Here is a 19,943-nt window from a genome sequence, read left to right as displayed (position 1 = left end):
ATCATAGGACAACCATTTTTTTTTAATTAATACATAATATACATATAAAACACCCAGACCGATAAAAACAATCACACTCATGAATACAAATGTTTGTACTGTTGCGAGGAATCGAACCCGTGACCATCGGAAGTGAAGCGGTGTGCTAAACCGCTAGACCACTGAGGTCGTCAATAGTAAAAGTATTCTATATTAAGTGCAAATCCTTAAGACCACAAATACAATAAGTTTTTAGCAATCGGAACGGCAAACAAGGTGATGGTCACGTGATGGTAGGTGTAGCACACGGAAATGACGTCATTATCTATATGACAACCATGTTACCACTCCCGCATTACCAATTAGGAGGACTCTGTAATTCTACTTCGCTTTCTGTTGAAGCGTAAGATCCTTATCTTACGCTTCAACAGAAAGCGAAGGAAAGAAAAAAAATATAAAATATAATGAGTGGAAATAAGTTATCAAACAAAATGAAATGTGGGTGAGACACAAGTCCCTAAACCGACTTTGTATAAAGTCTACCCCAAAGTTGCGAACGTGACATTTCTATTAAAAATTATCATTGTCATAAAAAACTACTATTAGGATCTGCGAACAAGTCTCTCATATCGAAAAACCAATTTATCTATACATATAAATAAAATTGGAGTGTCTGTATTTAATATTGAAATAACTGTTTTTTACTACATGCATATGAATACAAATACGGTACATACACCGAAATAACATTTTTTACTATTTTTGTCTCCCTGTCTGTTTGTTCCGGCTAATCTCTGAAATAGACCAGTTTTGACGCGACTTTTTTTGTCAAGAAGCCGATGTAATAAGGAGTAACTTAGGCTACTTTTATTTTTAAAAACAAACTTAAATTCCACGCGGTCGTCGTCGCGTGAACAGCTAGTTTAAGCTAAAATCACAAATGTACTTTTCTTTATATTTTTAATTAAACTTAATTAAACTTTTAATTACCTAGCTATTCAGGTAACAAACATAGAAAATACTTCATCCTTTTAAAAATCAATTATCTATCCAGCTAATAACAAATGACCTAGCATCAATTCACACAATACAATTTCAACGAATCAATAATTCATATTCGATAATGTTATTCACTTGTCAGTGGGGGCTCAGACACAATTAAGTGTCGCCCCCGCCCTCCTGGCAATATTGAACAATTACGCAGTTAAACGCCCCAAGATTTCACCTCCCACGCGGACTTTGAACAAGATAGAAGAGCCTTACGAATGCGATATTTACATCTTTACCTATGTTAATGATATAGATATCACAGAATGATACAGAACGCTGTAAAATGTTTGACTGTTTACAAGAGACTTCAGTTGGGAGAGAGAGATTTATTTTAAATTGTTACAAACTTTGTGACTACGGATTTTAATCCAAATATTTACTTATATCTTATTAAGAAAATTTAATCAGTTTTTCGTCAGACTTACAAAAATCATTTCTATTCACACAGCAATAGATACACGTACATCATTGTACTTAGAATGTACTAGGTCATTTTAATTAGGTATTTCTAAAATATATACTAGATAATTATATAATGGATGTTACTTTAACAGAAAATATATATACCTAATTATAGTTAGGTACAGATTGATTGTGATTAATGTAAACGTTCAACAACCTGTCATCCAGGATGAGTTTACCATATCTCATTATTTAGTAGAATCTATCTACTTCTAGCCAAACTAATCCAGCTGGCCTTTACAACTTAACCGGATAAAACGTACTCTACCTAATATCTTATAGATAATCAATAACGCTATAAGTATAAGCTAAATATAAGTTACCTAAGTATCCTCCAACAAAACAACAAAGCACTAGAAACATTTATCAAGCCGCGTAGTAGTAGCTCGCTCTATTATTAGAACCTAAATGCGAAGGCGAGAAGGGCCACGAAAACATCACAATTTGCGGGCCCCACAAAGGGAACATCTTTCTTAGGAGCCGCAGTAAAAATCTGTTGCGGAAGTACCTACCGCGCAGATGGAGATGAAGCTAACGAGCGCGCCACGCGGTGAACGTTCTGATTTCCAATTCAAAGGAAAATTGCGATCCATAGTGGAAAGGGTGGCACTCAGGGAGGCTGGGTGGGGTGCCCCCCTACGCGTTGCTACGCGACGCGGGGAGGAGCCGCCGCAATCACTGCCCAATGGCACGACGGATATAAATTGCTCTTGCGACGCGACACTGATGCCAGAATGGGAGGCTTTCCCCGCACTCGCTCGCACTAATGAAGTCGCCGGTCGCCGGTCCCCTTGATTGACGGACTCGCGGCCCTTTTTCGAAATGCTATACCTAAGTTCGGCTCTGGTGTGCCGTGATTTGTGAAGGTAATTACCTATTGGGCTGCCGCGTTTGTGATAGCCTTGCGTCTCTGTGAACAATACCTACTATACAGGCAGTAGACGATAAGAGCTGTATAGTAGACTAATAAATCGAATTTATTACTATTAATTAAATAACAATGTTAATCTAACACCTAATTAAGTAAAGTACCTTTGTCGTTTAATTATTTATACGTAGTAATAAGGTTAGCAGGTAAACCCGCTTATCGGAACGTTGGTTAGCAACGTACGACTGTTAATAATTAAAATCCAGTGCTTAATTGTATTTTAGTTTATAATTATGTATGTTCTAAAAGTATGGGTGTTCGTATGTTTCCAATAAGTCTGAGTGAGGAAAAATCAGTACTGCCACTTAAAAATAATAATAAAAATAGAAACTACTGAGAGCTTATATTCATAGTATACTAGAAGAAGTGGTATGAATAAGTCTTTTTATAAAAATAGCATTGGATTGTTGGATTTAAATTAAATTATTAAAACGTATATTGTTAGCTTATTGATTCCGACTAGAAAGATAATGTATATTAGGCGACATCATAACTTGGTTATAACAAGTCGCTAGGTAAATTGAAGTATTCAACACAGACAGTAACGATTGTTACAAAATCAATCGTTGTTATAATATTACGGTCTTTGAGTTACTGAATATATTCCAAATTTATAGAATTTACTCTTCAGTTTGTACCCACAGTAATTTGAATACTATTATTTACATTAAATCATATTAAAATTACTGAGTAGGTTATTAATTATATTTTAGTTCATAATTACGTAGGTATTCCATTTCTAAGTATATACACATACTAAAGTATTTGCCTTACTATTGTTTCTGCTCTGACCGTAGGTGACACTGTTTTTTAGCAAACATTTTGTACAGAACATTTACCGAGGAGCACTAAACCTAAATTTACTAATACTCAGTTGTTCTAAGCAACAGTTTCTAATTTGAGACATTTTAGTAATGTTTTTTTTATTATATTAATTGAATACTTAGTTTTCCTTCACATTTTTATAGAAAACAATGTTGTTTTCTATAAAAATACATATGTTAATATATATTACGAAACAACATGTTTAAAATGTAGGTAGGTGCCTAAATCAGGCACGTTTTCTTTATGAAATTAATAATTTCCTCCTATCCAACGGGCACAAAGGAAGCGGAGATTAAATTGAACGCGACGAAAGGCATTTGCAGACAATAGGAAACAAAAGCTGGCTGACAATAAAGCGCTTTATTAAATTCCGTCGGCGCTGAATCACGATACAGATAAAGTTTTAATATACTAGAACGATGGTGTCAGATAAGCTATAAATTTTTGTAAGTCCAGCGCTGGCCGCGCTTCGAATCCGTAATGCGGACTGGACCGCGCAGAGATTACGCAGACGTGTATTAATATGGGCGCACGTGGGCAACGGTCTTAACCTCATAGGGCTGCCACCACACCCAACAATAATCTATTATTTTTTACATATTTCACAACCTCGGTGGTCAAGCGGTTAATAAAATGCTATATTTAATTAAACTAATATTATAAATATTTTTAAAGGTACATAAAAAAAGCTGTATTATCAGGGTGTAACTTATGATGTTTGTATGTATTAGTATTAGTTTTATGTTTGTAAGGAATAGAACAAGCGGTAAATTTTATTTGTACCTTGCCACGATAAATTTGAAAACTGCGTCCAAATCCATTAAACAGTTTCCGAAATTAGTGCGCACAAACTCAGAGAGAAACAAATAAGCAGATAAGAATTCTAACCATCAGTATTGGCATCTACTACCTTGACAAAGTGAAGACTTTGTCAAGGTAGCCAATACTGATTATAAATTAGAAGTAATGATACATTTAACATATATCATGTATAGATACCATTGCGATACAATTAGTATTTGAACTAATAACCTATCATAATTATTTAGACTCTAACTATAATTATTAAATTGGCGAATATTATATATACTATTAAAACTAAGGTTAAGACACTAACATTTTAGCTATTTAAATAACAAAATCTAAGTGCACCATTACCCTACAAAACAAAATTTTCACAGCCCATTTTTTTGCGACTGACATCTTCATACCTAAAGCCCCACCGGTTAAATAGCTGGATTCTCAGAGGCTAAAAACCTAACGGCTATTCCTCCCAATACAAACTTTGCACAACCCTAAGTAAGAGGACACTATCCCGATCTCTACACGTCGTGAGATGCGGATCGATATGTCGGTGGGGCACGGATTATGTTAGCGCCACTTGGGTCAAACACTATGTTAAACTCATCTACCTATTTGCGGTAAACGTTAAATAACTAATAAATAGATCATATGTATAAATAGATAATCTGTCTGTATGTGGATAGATATTCTATCTTAAGTTACCTGTCGGCTGTTTCCGTTTTTGTTAGCAATGTCAGGTCGACCTCCACGCGGTCATACTGCAAACATCGCGCTAAATTCCTGGTGAATTTGTCACTATGGGCTAACTGACATGATCTCATATTCATCTTATAATCCTCCACAATCAGCGTAAACCGTTAGCACAGACGGGTGCAACATTCCATATCATCTATTGTACTACATCTGTACAAGTTACTATGTAGCACAGATAAGATAATATTACATATATGTACATAGTTATTTGTACAGTAGATATCTAATAAGTATAGATTTTTGAATAGCAAACAATTTATAATCTCACCTAATTTGCAACATATATTCCTTCGCCCTAGGGAACCGGTTGGCGGTCAAGCTGATGGCAGTCAACATATGCTCAACGTCAACATATACTAGCAATGGGATCATCAGTTCCTATGACTAACAATCCCCTTCTCCTCTCCCATTCCACTATTTTTTTTTTTTTATTCTTTATTGCACTTTAAAAGAGTGTACAAGAGGCGAGCTTAATGCCATATAGCATTCTCTACCAGCTAACCTTTGGGTAGAACTAGAAAGCGTTGTAGGGCAGTAATGGCAAAAATTTGTGATATTAATACTATAATAAATAATTAGGCAAACAAAATCTATGTACATATATAATTTATGTTATATAAATATAATATATACTTTAAATATACATATATATATATATATTGAAATATATAAATTATACAGAATAAATACATAAATACGCTAAATATAGTTGAAAGTACCTACTTAACTCAACGCCAAACAGTTAAAGCTCATTTTGACGACTCAACAGGTAATTAAATAGTTTCGTTTTAAAAATGGTCTTACTCGGTGCTCTACGCAGGTCTACAGGCATTATATTATAATATATATAACAGATTTTAATGAAACTTTACAGTAATATAGCTATAAATTTCAACGGGTAAAACCGCTGGTACTAGTATATAGTAAAATCCATCATGCCCTTTCTAAATTTACAATTATTGTTCGCAGGCGAGAAACCACACAAATGTCAAGTATGCGGCAAAGCTTTCAGCCAAAGCTCAAACCTGATCACTCATTCCCGCAAACACACGGGATTCAAGCCATTCGCGTGTGAACTGTGCGGGAGAGCGTTTCAGAGGAAGGTGGATCTTCGTAGGCATAGGGAGACGCAGCATGCAGATCTCAGGCCGGCACAGCATATGCAGCCGCCGCATACGGATGTACACCCCATGCATGCACAGGACTTACATGCGCACACAGATCACAGAATAGGTAAGTTATTAATGTAATAAAAATTATTTGATTTGATTTGAAAGTATTTAGATATGAACATATGATAGCTGTATATGAACACTTAGAATCTCGGACAGCTGTGTGTTTCAGTCTCACCTATTTCAGCCGCTAAACAACTTGCTCTGAAAGCTGTATTGGGTTGTAATGTGTAGATTAGACAGTGAAATTACAGGATAAGACTTATGATATCTGATCCTCTGGAATAGCAATGCATGAGTGTCATATAAAACAAAGCAATAGTTGACTTTCATGCTGTAAGGCATTCAGTTTAATATATATGACAATTTTATACAAAATATAATTATTTTATTAAAATTATTAGTCTTTAATTCATTGGCCCTGTCTTAAGACAAAATCTAAACAAATAAAAACTACATCTTGACGGCCTCGGTAGTTTAGCGACTTAGCTCATAACGCCATCTAGTCCCACAGTAAGCAAGCTTATGTTATGGGTACTCGACAAGTGATATAAATACTTATATATTTTTTATTTGTAAACACATACGTAATATACATAGTAAACATCTAGACCGATACAAAACAAAGAATTGAACCCGCGACCATCGGAAGTAAAACCCAGTGCTAAACTACTAGACCACCGAGTCCGTCATAAATAATCATACTCATGAATACAAATGAACCCGCGACTGTCGGAAGTAAAGCGATATTAACCGCTAGACCACCGAGTCCGTCGCCGAGGCTGTTTGTTTTTATTGATGAATTTTGGCTGTGTTAGTTAATGCATCTAACAATATTCTTGTCCCCACAGAACTCCGACCACCACATCCAGAACTGCGACCGCAACATTCAGACTTCAGACCGCACATGACCACCGCGGTGCCACCCCTGCAGCCGCTCCCCTCCTGAACTTCAACAGCCTTCGCGCCTGCTAACTGGCGCTAAGGCAAACTACCAACTTCATATACCAGTAATACAAAATATTAATCCGAACATAGTCGGAATGCTATATAACAATCAGTGTTACTCAAATTCAGGTTGTATTATAATGTTATGAAAAACTTACCCTCAATTTCGTTTATTTTTTTACATAGAATAGATCGCTTATATTTGTCCTCACGATAGAAGCAGTCATTATGTTAAACATTGAGTCCATTCACCCATTTAGTCGTATAAAAAAATCAAATGGACTTACATAAATTCACTTCAATAAATAACTATAATAAAAAATATAATGTTGATGATAGAAGCGATTTAAATGCATTGTCAGATATGAATACACTTTTTAATAATATTATAATACGACCTATGAATTATATCGAATGATTTATTTAGGTATCTGCTTCCGCATCATACATATATCATTTTCCATCTCCAATATCTGATATAAATGTATGTACAGTACCAGAATAATAGAATATACATAGATGTTAAGATATTTACAACAAATTTTGAACATTGTTAGATGTACCCATTGAGTAAACTCTCGAATCGCTTCTACTGTAATTCGCTGATTTTACGACAGACCATTATGTATGTAAGCTATCCATAGATAGAATCTGTATCTATAACTATAGGTATAATCTATATTTATAGATAGAATATGCCAGAACAATGTGATGTGACAGTTTCCGCTCTACATTTTGGCACCCGACTTTTCCGCCGGTCCGTTTAATAGTATAAATATTTCTATTCATTTATTTTAATAGAACTACAAATGCAAATTAATCGAGTTACTCTAGAAATAACTAAACTTTAGTAATAAACAACAAAATTTTATTTGCACTCACAAAATTCACAGAATTATTTTAGATACTAGTAACTATTTTTCAGTAGATTGTAATAAAAATTTCGATATTTATTGTTAAAGTTTAATAGTCATTTTTTATTCTGAACTTCCGTTTAATACAACCTAGCCAGTTGTATTAACAAAAATGTTGAATAGACAGTTGATGAGTCAAATGCGATCGGGTGCCAATTCGTATCCCAGTGTGGTAAATTACCAAAGATTTTGAATACAGGGTTAAACGTCAAGGATATAGCCTAAAGCCAGTGACAATATTAATGGAACTATCATACGTCTGCTTAATTTCAAATTCTGAAAGAGAAGTTTACTTATTTTATTATATTTGTAGTCATATACAACTTTTATGTTAATTATACTCGTAGTCTTATTAAGAAGTACATTTCTATTTTCACCAGACGAATGTAGTTCCACATTGAAGCACAGAATTAAATTTACACATATACAGAGTGAGAGCTTTCAACCAGTGCTCATTTTGTTAAATTGCATCGAAATACAGCAACTATAAATAATACCTTATTTTCCAGATTCAGTGCTCAATCATATCCTCTGTATATAGTCTCTATGGTGGCACCTAGACATTACCTAAATACGTTACCAATGCGAAATTACGTTAATGTTTAAATAGATTAAGAGTCACGTGAACGCTTTTAATTGTGAGTTTTTTGATCTCATTATAAAATTGTAAAGTGGCAATCATATGTTATTTACTAAAAATTCCAAAATAAAACTCCTTTGTGGAGTATACAATGTAAAAAAAATACTATAAGTAAGTATAGCCGTGGAAATGTTGATACGAGCACAAATATTCATTTCATTTTGATGTCTATAATGTAATTTTAGCATCTATTGATGTTGTGTATCTTATTAGTCAATCATTGTAACAAAGTCGCAATTATATTGTAAATAAATGGACTGATGGAATCATTCCACATTAATTATGATTTCTTTTAGTACAAAGCTATGCCTGTAATGGCTAAGCAACGTAATTATAATAATTCCAGAAATCATTCCTCAACGTCGCTGAATATTTACATTTAATTATATGTTTATTATTTCATATTATATGGTAAGTAGTTATTTTAATTAATGATAATGGAACGGTGTATCCGCCTGCTCTAACGGTTTACGCAGGCGGGGCACCAGTGGAGGATGATCAGATGAGCATGAGGTCAGGTCAGTTAGCCCATCGTGGCTTTAATATTTCCAGGCGAACCGCGTAGAGATCAATCTGACATGGTACATTGCTAGCAATGGGGTCATCAGTTCACATTACTAACAATCCCCTTCCCTCCTATGGTAAGTAGTTACCACAGACAATTATGTAATGGTAAATTAATTATTAATTTGTACGTTTTATTGTAAAATTAATACTCACATATCATATTGGTATAGCACGTATACAAATAGACAAAATGTAATATACCTATTGTCATATAATTGTATTCTAAGTGTATTCTTGCATAGTGTATATATTAGCTTGTATTCATAATGTACAAAATTGTTGTCTATTTTTATGTATTCTAGAGCTGATACTACGAAATTAAATGCAATAGTTGATTGTAAGGTACAAAATGTACCAGAAACATGTGAAATCCGTTATGCCAAAGTCATATAGCAAATTAGTGAATTTGTAAATAAATGATGAATACGTAAAATAAATACTTCACCTACTTATTTGCTAATTATTCACACAGTCGGTTAATATCAAATGTTTATATGTTTATTTATACAAGTTATTATTAACAAATTTATGTTTTATTCAGTATAAATATTTATTAGTTTTCTTATACAAATTTTGACTTAATTATTTATATTATATTTCTAATTATAATATTCTACATTTATATAATTATATTTGGACTCTCTCCACCGACTGTTCTACATATGTATATAGATAGCTAGGTATATTAAAATGTTTTAACCATTTCACGTGTCATAAATATAAATAGAATTAATGTTAAATGTACATAATGTATAAATTGAACTAGTTGTGTTAACGGACCCAAAGACAAACGTGCAATCCTAATGTCATTATTTCGAGTTATATTATTATTATTATAATTGTCACTTCAATAAAATGATGATATATAAATTATCTGTATTTTAATAATCGTTTCCTAACAATATCTGTTTTACACATAACACTTTTTTTATTACTTTCTTCCACTAAAACAGTTAATCTGCTAGAGCTAGAACAATATTTGTATAAAAGTTTATTATTGATTATTTTTATATTATTTTTTTAACTCGAGCAGGAAATAATAGCAATAAACTTTCACGACCACTGTCTTAGATGAGATAGTCAGAGTTTGACTTGTAAATTTTTTATTACTATTAGTGTTTCCATAGCAGAGGGGTCAAATTGTAACTTTATTATGTTGGTCAGGTTCGAACTTACGACTTTTATGGTCCTTAAGTTATGAAATCTAAACTAGCTCGAAATCTAAAGATCACGTTATCATGTGACACCCGTGATATTACTCATACCATTCCAGAGCACGAAAATATCTTGTACTGTAATTTCACTGCCTACTCTACATACAACCGAAACGCAGCTTACAAAGCAAGCTCTTTGGCGGCTCAAATAGGTAAGACTGGACTTTTTACAGTCTACCTCAGTCTAGAAATTCCATCATAGGAAATGTAATAACTATGAACCGCCAAGATCACACAATCAACAATACTCTAAATATAATAAGACTTTTCAACTTTTAAACAACTAAGGCGAATTATAGCAATTTTGATGATTTATCTACCAATGACGAATGGCAATTAACAGGGGAGATTGCTAGTAATTGAAATTAGTGGTTTTATACCAATATATCATCTCAGTCTGTCACGTTCTGACATAAGTACAGCCTTCACCCTAATGTTTGATGACCTGACTTCGCCCTTAAATGTAGTGCTATAATAGCCAATATTCTTTGGCAGTATATATGATAAATACAGATATGACCACTATTCCATCATCATAATCCATAAAAAAATGGAAATTAATATACATATATTATATTACTGTAATTGGAATGGACAAACAGGTGGTCTGTCTACCTGATAGTAAATATCAACCATCGCTTATAGAATAATACCGCAAACACCCCGTTATATCGCTCATACGTTGCCATTCCAGAGACCAATGGTGCCACGCTTTAGTGCTCTGTAATTTCTGATGGAAAATAAACATTTTTTTGTCGTTGACTGGAAGAGATCTCTTCTAGGGATAAGTCCAATTTTGCTCAAATTGTCTCTAACTTATATTATCTGTATAATAAAAAATATATATAAACAATACTGATACTGATATAATGAAATTTTAAAAAAAGAAGCCACTTGTATTCTCTCCGTGGAAATAAAATGTAATCAGACACCTGATAGCGTAAGCGAGTTGAAAGAAAATAAAAATTAAGAAATCAACATTATGTAAATAAATGCTGAAACAACCCTGATATTAATACCGTCTTCCCATTAAGTACAGGGGCCGATTTAAGACCGCCGAGCTAGTTCTCGAGTTACACTGTCGAGTATATACTACCTAAATATAACAATAGATTTTATACAAACTTGTTATTATTTTTACTTTATTATTATTTTATTTTCTCTTTTTTGTGTTACCTAAGGTTGCGATGAAAAGATTCCTTTCAGCAATAAGGCCGTCTTATTGTAATTATACATGTTCTTTGATATATTATTTATGTCTTTTCTTCACTGTGTATTCTATCTATATTTTTGTATCTATGTTTTTCTTTTTTATCTATGTATCTATCTACAAACGTTGTTGTGCCTGCGACTTTATGCGAGTACATTGATAGATATCATCTGTTGGTAACAACTACAATAAGTCTATATAACGCTAATCACTATTAATTAATTAATGAAATAATAAGCGATGTATTGAAAATATTGACAATAAAATGATTAGATTCTTAATAAAAAATATAATATCTGAGTTTCCTAATATGTTAACGTATTACAAAAATGTTAATACTTGAGTAGAACATTAATCAAAGAAAGCAAAATAACGTAGGAGATCTAAAATAATATTTTGAAAAGAGTAACAAGTGATTTTAATTTAATTCAGAAAGTTCTTATTATTTGATAATTGGGAAGACAGAAGAAAATTTCAGTATCTACTACCATGAAAATAGATATTTTCATATGATTTCAAACATAATTTATAAAAAAATCCCTACTATTACTGAACCCTAAAGCAATCCAATTAACCGATACTGATTCCCATCCATTGACAATGTTTGTCTATGCTTTGTGAGTGCCCAATGTTTGCAATGTTATGATCGATTGCTCATTAACTTAATTGTTTATCAATTTTAATACATTTTAGGGATCGTAAACAAGTTGCGCCGTACGTCGATGTTGTACGTAATTATTACTAACTAGCTACGGCCCCGACTGCGTCCGCGAGACAGTGATACAAAGTAACTTAAATATTTATTTATCTCAAATGTAGTCTAAAAAAATGAAAATAAAATCAGACAAACCACGCGATACCATCATAAAAGCTACAACACACACAGGAATCATTGTATAAGGCCAAGAGAATATAGATTGAAGAAGAAGAATGTATTGCGGTATAAAAGTAATATGAATTCTGGTAAAAAACACTCTTAGATATATGTTAATGTCTATTTCACCCGCCAAGCAGTTCCCTTTGTAAACTATAGATATATCTGTTCTGTCTTTAGTTAGAGGGTGAGATATGGCAGTGAAATTACAGTATAAGGAGGTATAACATAAATGCCAATAGATTAATCTACCACAGGCGTCACGTGACGCTGTGATGTAAATAATATGCCACTTACCATCAAGAGAGTCGTTAGCTACTTTGCCATTCCAAGAAATACGATATATCATTGTACAATACGAGTATTTCAATCAAAACCATCCAGTAGTTTTTCTGAGGCATCAATTTCACAATATTCACTTTTATAACTTTAGTGAATTGCTTTACTTACTAAAGATTTGCTTTAACTATTTATTATTTAAGTTTCAGAAATTCAGAATTATCTTAACAAATATTCAGTAGGGTGAACCTCGAGTCAATTTGATTACAAACGTACGTACATACAGAAGAAAAAAAAATTGTTAGATTTAGAAATAAAGCGGGAAGGAGCCAGCAAACTGTTCTCTCTCGAGGGGTCGAGTGGACGCTAAACGCCTGTTAGCACGCAGTAGACACAGGGACGCATTGGGGATCTCTGCTATTGTTCTACGCCAGGGGCGAACTAGGAAGGATGACAAAACATTGCAAATAGGATTTATATAAAATATTTGTATTTTTTATGTAATCATTTAAGTAATTAGTACTTAATTTATTATTTGTATTATAGGTATTAGAATATTGTACAAATCAATTCCAGATCGTATTATTATTACTAATAACATAGTGTACGATCTGGTATAGATAGATAGTGTACGATCTTCAGTCATCTAGCTGTCTAACATGTCGCTTCCTATAGTCGGGGGTTTAATCCTGACTCAATACTACTACATTTTTTTACTAATTAGGTATAAAATAATATAAAAAAATGTTAATAGTTTGGCTATGTCGATTCTAGCAAAGAGTTACAAGATTCTTCTACGCCAATTACGTGCTCCTATTTTTAACCACGCTCTACGTTAAAAATTGGACTATTAAAGTAATACCAATAAATTTAAGTGATACAAATATTTAATAAAATAATATGTAATGGTATTTTGTTAAATATGTGTATGCTAAATTGGGAGTTGCTTTCATGTAACGTGGTTACTCTACGACATTCTTAATTTAGAAGTAGGTATATTTTGTATGTATTTGTAAAAAAATCTATCATTTATCTAGTATCCATACAACAAGGTAAGCTTAGACTGGAATCAGATAGCGCTGAGTCTAAGCAGTGAAGAAGTAATTATTAAAATTTAGTATCTATAACAAAAAAAAAAACACCTAATGGAATGCCTATAAAAAGAAGAAACCTACTCTGTCAATAAAACTAATTTTACTAATATATCAAATATAACGTCAAAGAATAATGGCAATCTCTATGAATACCCACTATAAATCTAATATCAATGTACATATAATAAATCTTTTTGGTCATAAATAACCAATTAACACTTGTGCACACACAATATTTGTTGATACATCATATTATGTGTGTAGCTAAAGATAAAGCGGGTTTAATTTCGTTACCTTTCACAAAGCGGTTCCATGGTGTAATGGTTAGCACTCTGGACTTTGAATCCAGCGATCCGAGTTCAAATCTCGGTGGAACCTGCTATTTTTGGCGATATTTATTGGCACCGAGACAAATCAGTTCTATCAGTCATTAGAGTTAGTTTATCACGACGTAAGAAAATATTTGTAAGTATAAAAATGCTTAAAATTTCATTTTGTAAAACACTGCTTGTAAATTATTGTAGTTTCTACAAAATATGTGTACTACTTCCGCAGTAAGTTTTACAGTCTGCATTCTATTTGAACTATATACAGGCAGTGAAATTACATGGTAAATACGAAGGTATTTGTCCTTAAACCACAAAAATAGCAAAGTGAGGTATGTGGCGAGCGACATATTATATTGTATGATGGCAGTGGTAACGATCATGTCTATGGATCTCCAATTAAGATTATTAATTATTTAGTTTTATGCCTAAATTTTGTAACATAAAATAAAAAAGACTTTACTTAAATACATTGTTATAAGTATAAAATAAAAATTTCTCTTTAATCTATTCCTATACAATTTAGTTAAAACCATATTAATTCACAACTTCTAAGGCGTAGGCTTCCTCTTAATTTCTCCATATGTCCCTTTCCACCGCTTTCCTCATCCAGTAAGGACAATTATTTGTGCAAATAATGTATTTATTAAAATTGAAATAAAAATTTAAAATCATATTCTCGGCTATCAATGAACAAACATGTTAGTTTTTTTTATTTATACACCCAAATCCAGCCCTGACTGGTCAGTATCGCCGCCCATATATAATTCAGGGACATCCACGTGCGTCTCGGACGCAATCAGTATTGTGAATAATTGATGCGACCGCGGGCCTCTACGTTGATGATTGCACGGCCCCGCGAGATTGAGAGATTTCAGCCCTAAGTCCGACCCTGGAGGATTTATGACGTCATTATGATTAGACTTATTGACGTAAGAAGGTCATGGATGAAAGTGCAATTTCTAATAACTGTTTATTGGCATCTGATGATAGTTAAGTGTATAGAGTCGATATTGTATTAGAAGTTATATATTAGTAATATTATACAATAGATTTTTTTTTATTTTGTTACTGGTTAGTTGTATACTTGGTTTATTTTTAAATAAATAATTATTTTATTGCATGTGTGCTGAAATGCGAATAAATGATTGCTATGCGAATAAATGATGAATAATCAATGTTACATTAGCCTAAAACACGTAATTAGCGAGTATCATGAGCTGTACGTTTGTTTTATCTACCTTGTGATTATTTGATTATTCCCATTTGAAAATGAAACTTAATAAAGGAAAGCAATCTCATGTATAAATATATAATTTATCGTTTGTTAAGGCAGTTTTTTATACAAGGCATATCTTGCCATGAGATTTTTCAAAAATAAATTCATCGATCATGAATAAATAACAATTTATCGGTTATTAAGACTTTTTATACTAGGAATATATTTTTTCCAGTTACCATAAGCTTTTTCAAAAAACCTTTCATAGCCAATTCCTAAGGGTTTCCACTGGTCACCAGCTCCAGGGGAGAATAAAATTGTCAGTAATACTGTCCACATAACTAATAATTCCCTTCTCTTTTGGGGTGAACTGATTGCTAGCTATGTACGATGTCAGGTTGACCTCCACGGGGTTTCCACTGAAAACCATCGTGATAATTTGCTGTTGAATTTGCCACGTTGGGCTAATCGACTAACATCATGCTCATCTTATCATCCTACACTGGTGCCCCGCCAACACGGTCAGGCGGGTGCACCAAATAAAAAAAAAATATTTGCACTGAATATGGTCATTACAAAAATGGAGATACATTCATATTCAAAGTTGTCCTCATATTCATCACCATATTATTTGTAATGCGAAACTAGACTGACATGAAATAGATGAAACTTTCAAAGATATGAATACCCGAGCAAAGCCGGATCCAGCTACTAGTAAATAATATTTAAACTCAATATACCTAGCAGAACAGAGATGTACGAACACTGACCTTTTCATATACAACTTGCTAAATGAGATGCCTTTCACTATCGCCATACTGACCTCTAGAAGTCGTGACTTCGTGATCACTTGTCGCATCAAACGCAGTACAATAAGAAAGTGTAGAATAAATTCATGCAACAAAACAAGAGGTTCCATGGTGTAATGGTTAGCACTCTGGACTTTGAATCCAGCGATCCGAGTTCAAATCTCGGTGGAACCTACTATTTTATAGCTAGCCGAAAATGTATTTCGTTAGGAGTTTGATTAAATCATATCTACAATATTCTCTTATCTGTGTTTCTAATACAAATATGTATTATATTGAATACGAGATAAATATTACTCTACTTAAATTAATTATCAGTTATTTCCTTAATCAAATTTATTAGTAGAATTTGACTCTATTAATTCTGTAGAAGGGAATAGCATAAAAAAATCATTATTCAAATGAACTTACATTTAAGCACTTTTGAATAGTCATACTTATTTTTATAAACCACCACTCATTCAGAAATTACAAGTATAACGAGCAAGAAACTTGCGTTGTTCTTTTAAGATCTTATTATTTGGGACAAATAAAGATTTTTATCTTTAGAAATTTCACGTCACGTTGTTTGTTCGCGATGGAATCCTAAAATACTGAACCGATTTTGACAATAATTTACATATACTCGGTAGATCTGAGAATAGTTGTTATCTATTGTTTATACCCCTAATGATAAGAAATAAAGAAAAAATTTTAGGAAAATTTATTTATATTTATATTTATATATATATACAAAACTGTAGCCTATGTCATTCTAGAATTATTATTCTAGAATGACATAGGCTACAGTTTGGTGAAACCGTAAAGGCCAGATATTTCTGGCCTTTACGGTTTCACCGGACAGGGCGAAAGCAGATGATACTGCAAACCCGCAGAAGAACTTATGGCTGAAGGTCAACTCCCGCTTGACGGATACGACATTAGTTTGAAGACACTGCTAGGTCTTTGACCGTCGTCATCACGATCCCCGTTTGATTTGGATGGGGGATCATTGCAGGGGTCTTAAACAGAGAAGTTTCTAAAATAGTTTTACTGACTATTCTCTCTCTATCTTTGTGTTAATTAATATTGATTGTCAATACTAAGTATATAAATAACTGACTATGTAATATTATCGTAAACAAATTATAATTGACGTCAAGTTACGATAACCTTATATATAAATGCGATACAAACATTGATTACTACGATCTATAAGAAAATATTTATAACAAAGAAATTTCACTAAATTACTTTTTGTGGCAAATTTGTGATCTTACAGCCACTTATTTCACTGTATATCTCTATTCAATTCATAAAAAACAATTGAATAAATATTTTACCCCCTGTACCTGTACATTGTAGGTAATCACCTTCAAGCGTGACTACTTTTGCCTTATCCATTTCAGTTACCAAATTGATTACTTTTAATCCTATGTTCTGGTTATATAGCTGAGATGCGGTAGTAAAATGATACTGTAGTCTTCAAGAATAGACAACCCACGAGAGTTATCAGGGCTTGACTCGATGACATGGTCTCCCTGTCATATGTACCAGCGATGATTACCATGCCATATATTTCAAAAGAGATACCGCCATGTTTTCTACTCCTTATTAGTAATTACTTTGTATGTAGTTCAGATGAAATAAACTCTTTTTGATTAACAACAGCTTCAGAAACTCAAAAATATCCTAAGACATGAACATAAGAATACAATCAAATGTTGTACTTTTTTGAAGTCGGTTAAAATTGAAGATCGTATAAGATTTCCCCGCCTTCATTCTGTGGCTATTTGCTTTCATTGCTATACTGAAAACAGAGTGAATTCAAGTGGAAGTGTTGATAATCCGCAAGTCGTACCCAATTTCATCACGTTTGGTATCACTTTTCGATATCGCATCCACAATGGCTCCGCAGACGCGATCAAATTTATTCAAATTGAGTCGTGTCGCCATCGCTTCTCTGTCGTATTTGGTTTACATCGCAACCAAGTCGAAACAAACCCTATTTCCACGGCAATAAAAGATAAAATACACTACACCGCTACAGTCTCAATTCCGAACATTGCAATGTATGATTATGGATAGAAATTCTTATTCCACTCAAAATAACACCCGTTTCCTCTTAGCAGAGGTTCACTGGCTTTTTCTGTATGTTCACATTGGAATATCAACGCTGTTGCTTTTAAATTCTAGTTCTATTTTGCATGTTATTGTTGGGTTCCACAAAGTCTAAGAAACAACTTAGACTAAATAGGTAAAGGTAAAATACGACAGAAGTCTTGAGAATTTGTATAAATACAACTACAGAAATAATTATTAACAGAACAGTAATCTGAACTTTTTGCAAAACTATAATATATTGTCACTCTCTCCAATTGATAGATATCTTAAATGCAGTAAAATATGTAAAATACAGGGAAAGTATTTTAAAAGGTAAGCCAAATATTTTAGATTTACGACTTTCTAAATATAATAATAATAAATATGAACAATACACACAAAACCATTGTGTGGCAAGCTCAAGCAGAGCTTCTGTTATAAGTACTAAACAACTGATAGAAATATTTAAATACATTCTTATTTGTAAATACCATCCAGACCAATACGAACAATCAAACTCATGAATAAAAATATTTACATTATGAGGTAAATCGAATTTGCGAGTATCGGAAGTGAGGTGGTGTACTAGACCGTTAGATCATCAAGGTCGGCAAAATAACCCACACATGGAAGTGTGGCAATTATGTGACAAACTCTCAATCCTAATAACTATAATTATTACTTAATGGATTTGTATTATTTTGTGCAATATAGTCGTAATCTGGTTGCTGAATTGTCAATACTAGGCTCTAGGCTTTCAGACTCCATGTCTGTGGATGCCTCGTTTAGAGATAAAACACTTAAGCTCCGATAACAATCAGAGTTTGATCACTCAAGGAGAAGGTCATAACGCTTTCGGTGCCGCTGATCAGGTTTCTACACTGAACATTTGTGTTCTAGCAGATACTAATGTTAGAGAAATTATACAAATTAATACAAATCCATTAAGTAATGAAATGGTCTTCCGTAAAATAACACCAAATTCTATAAAAGATTATAATTATGATTTATTGACAATCATTCTTCAAGTGGCTACAGCAGGATGACATTATGTAAATACCAAGATTACCAGAGTCTCAACCGATGGGGTATCATAATGGGTTGGCTGATGCGATTGGGTGGCGGAGGGCGCGTAGGTAACTCAATACGATACTTGGACGCCCCTTATTGGTAGTGTTACCAAAGAAGGTTACGAATATATCGATACGTTAAGATATCGATACTGTCGATTGTGGTATTACAATTTTTAAAACTATTTTTACCATCTTCAAACTAATCCGATTATACTATTGTTTCTTACTGAGGATAAGCCGAGAACAAAAAGAAATAGTTTTACTGAATTCTAAAGATTGAGTCGAAATTATTTTAAGAATAATGTACTATCTGAATGGTATATACATTTTACTTGTATTACTGTTGCCATTTTACTTATATTAACATAAAATATATGTAGAACGTATGTAATACTGATAAATAATTTATCTATCTAATAATATCTCTTAATTTCTAATGTAGAATAGAAATATATATAAATATTTCTATACGTTATAAATACTTCCTAAAATTATTTTTTTTAACTCGTTAAAAAGAAATAACTATAACTACAAATGGTCCTAATTTTCAATAAAACTAAAAGTGATCGTATTAATATAATATTTATTTCATCGATATAATAATCTCAGCATCACATCCCTATCACTCTTGAAATTTCCCGAAAACTCTAAACGGATTCGACGTCTGTGAACGAGGCGACAGTTTTAAAGTACCCTCCTCTCCTTAACTCGATTCTGATGT

The 19,943-nt window shown here is 32.8% G+C and overlaps 1 protein-coding gene and 2 non-coding genes across 3 annotated transcripts in view; all 3 read left to right on the top strand.

Moving 5' to 3' along the window:
• The window catches only part of LOC131852680 (zinc finger protein 70), an 84,325-nt gene extending 75,987 nt beyond the window's left edge, over window positions 1–8,338 (top strand). Inside the window, exons 5-6 of the mRNA XM_059203393.1 lie at window positions 5,771–6,034; window positions 6,825–8,338. Coding sequence (XP_059059376.1) covers window positions 5,771–6,034; window positions 6,825–6,922 — 362 coding nt within the window. The 3' untranslated portion in view covers window positions 6,923–8,338. The remainder of the gene's footprint in view (window positions 1–5,770; window positions 6,035–6,824) is intronic.
• Window positions 8,339–14,019: 5,681 nt separating this feature from the next.
• Window positions 14,020–14,091, top strand: Trnaq-uug (transfer RNA glutamine (anticodon UUG)). The gene has a single exon. It is a non-coding gene; the product is annotated as a tRNA-Gln (tRNA).
• Window positions 14,092–16,169: 2,078 nt separating this feature from the next.
• Trnaq-uug (transfer RNA glutamine (anticodon UUG)) lies at window positions 16,170–16,241 on the top strand. Its single transcript has one exon. It is a non-coding gene; the product is annotated as a tRNA-Gln (tRNA).
• Window positions 16,242–19,943: the final 3,702 nt, after the last annotated feature.

The sequence above is a fragment of the Achroia grisella genome, unplaced genomic scaffold, assembly GCF_030625045.1.
Source record: "Achroia grisella isolate CSIRO2021 unplaced genomic scaffold, CSIRO_AGI_Agris_v1 utg856, whole genome shotgun sequence".
Taxonomy (NCBI): domain Eukaryota; kingdom Metazoa; phylum Arthropoda; class Insecta; order Lepidoptera; family Pyralidae; genus Achroia; species Achroia grisella.
Note: the sequence above shows the minus strand (reverse complement) of the source record. Positions and strands in the feature narration are given on the sequence as shown.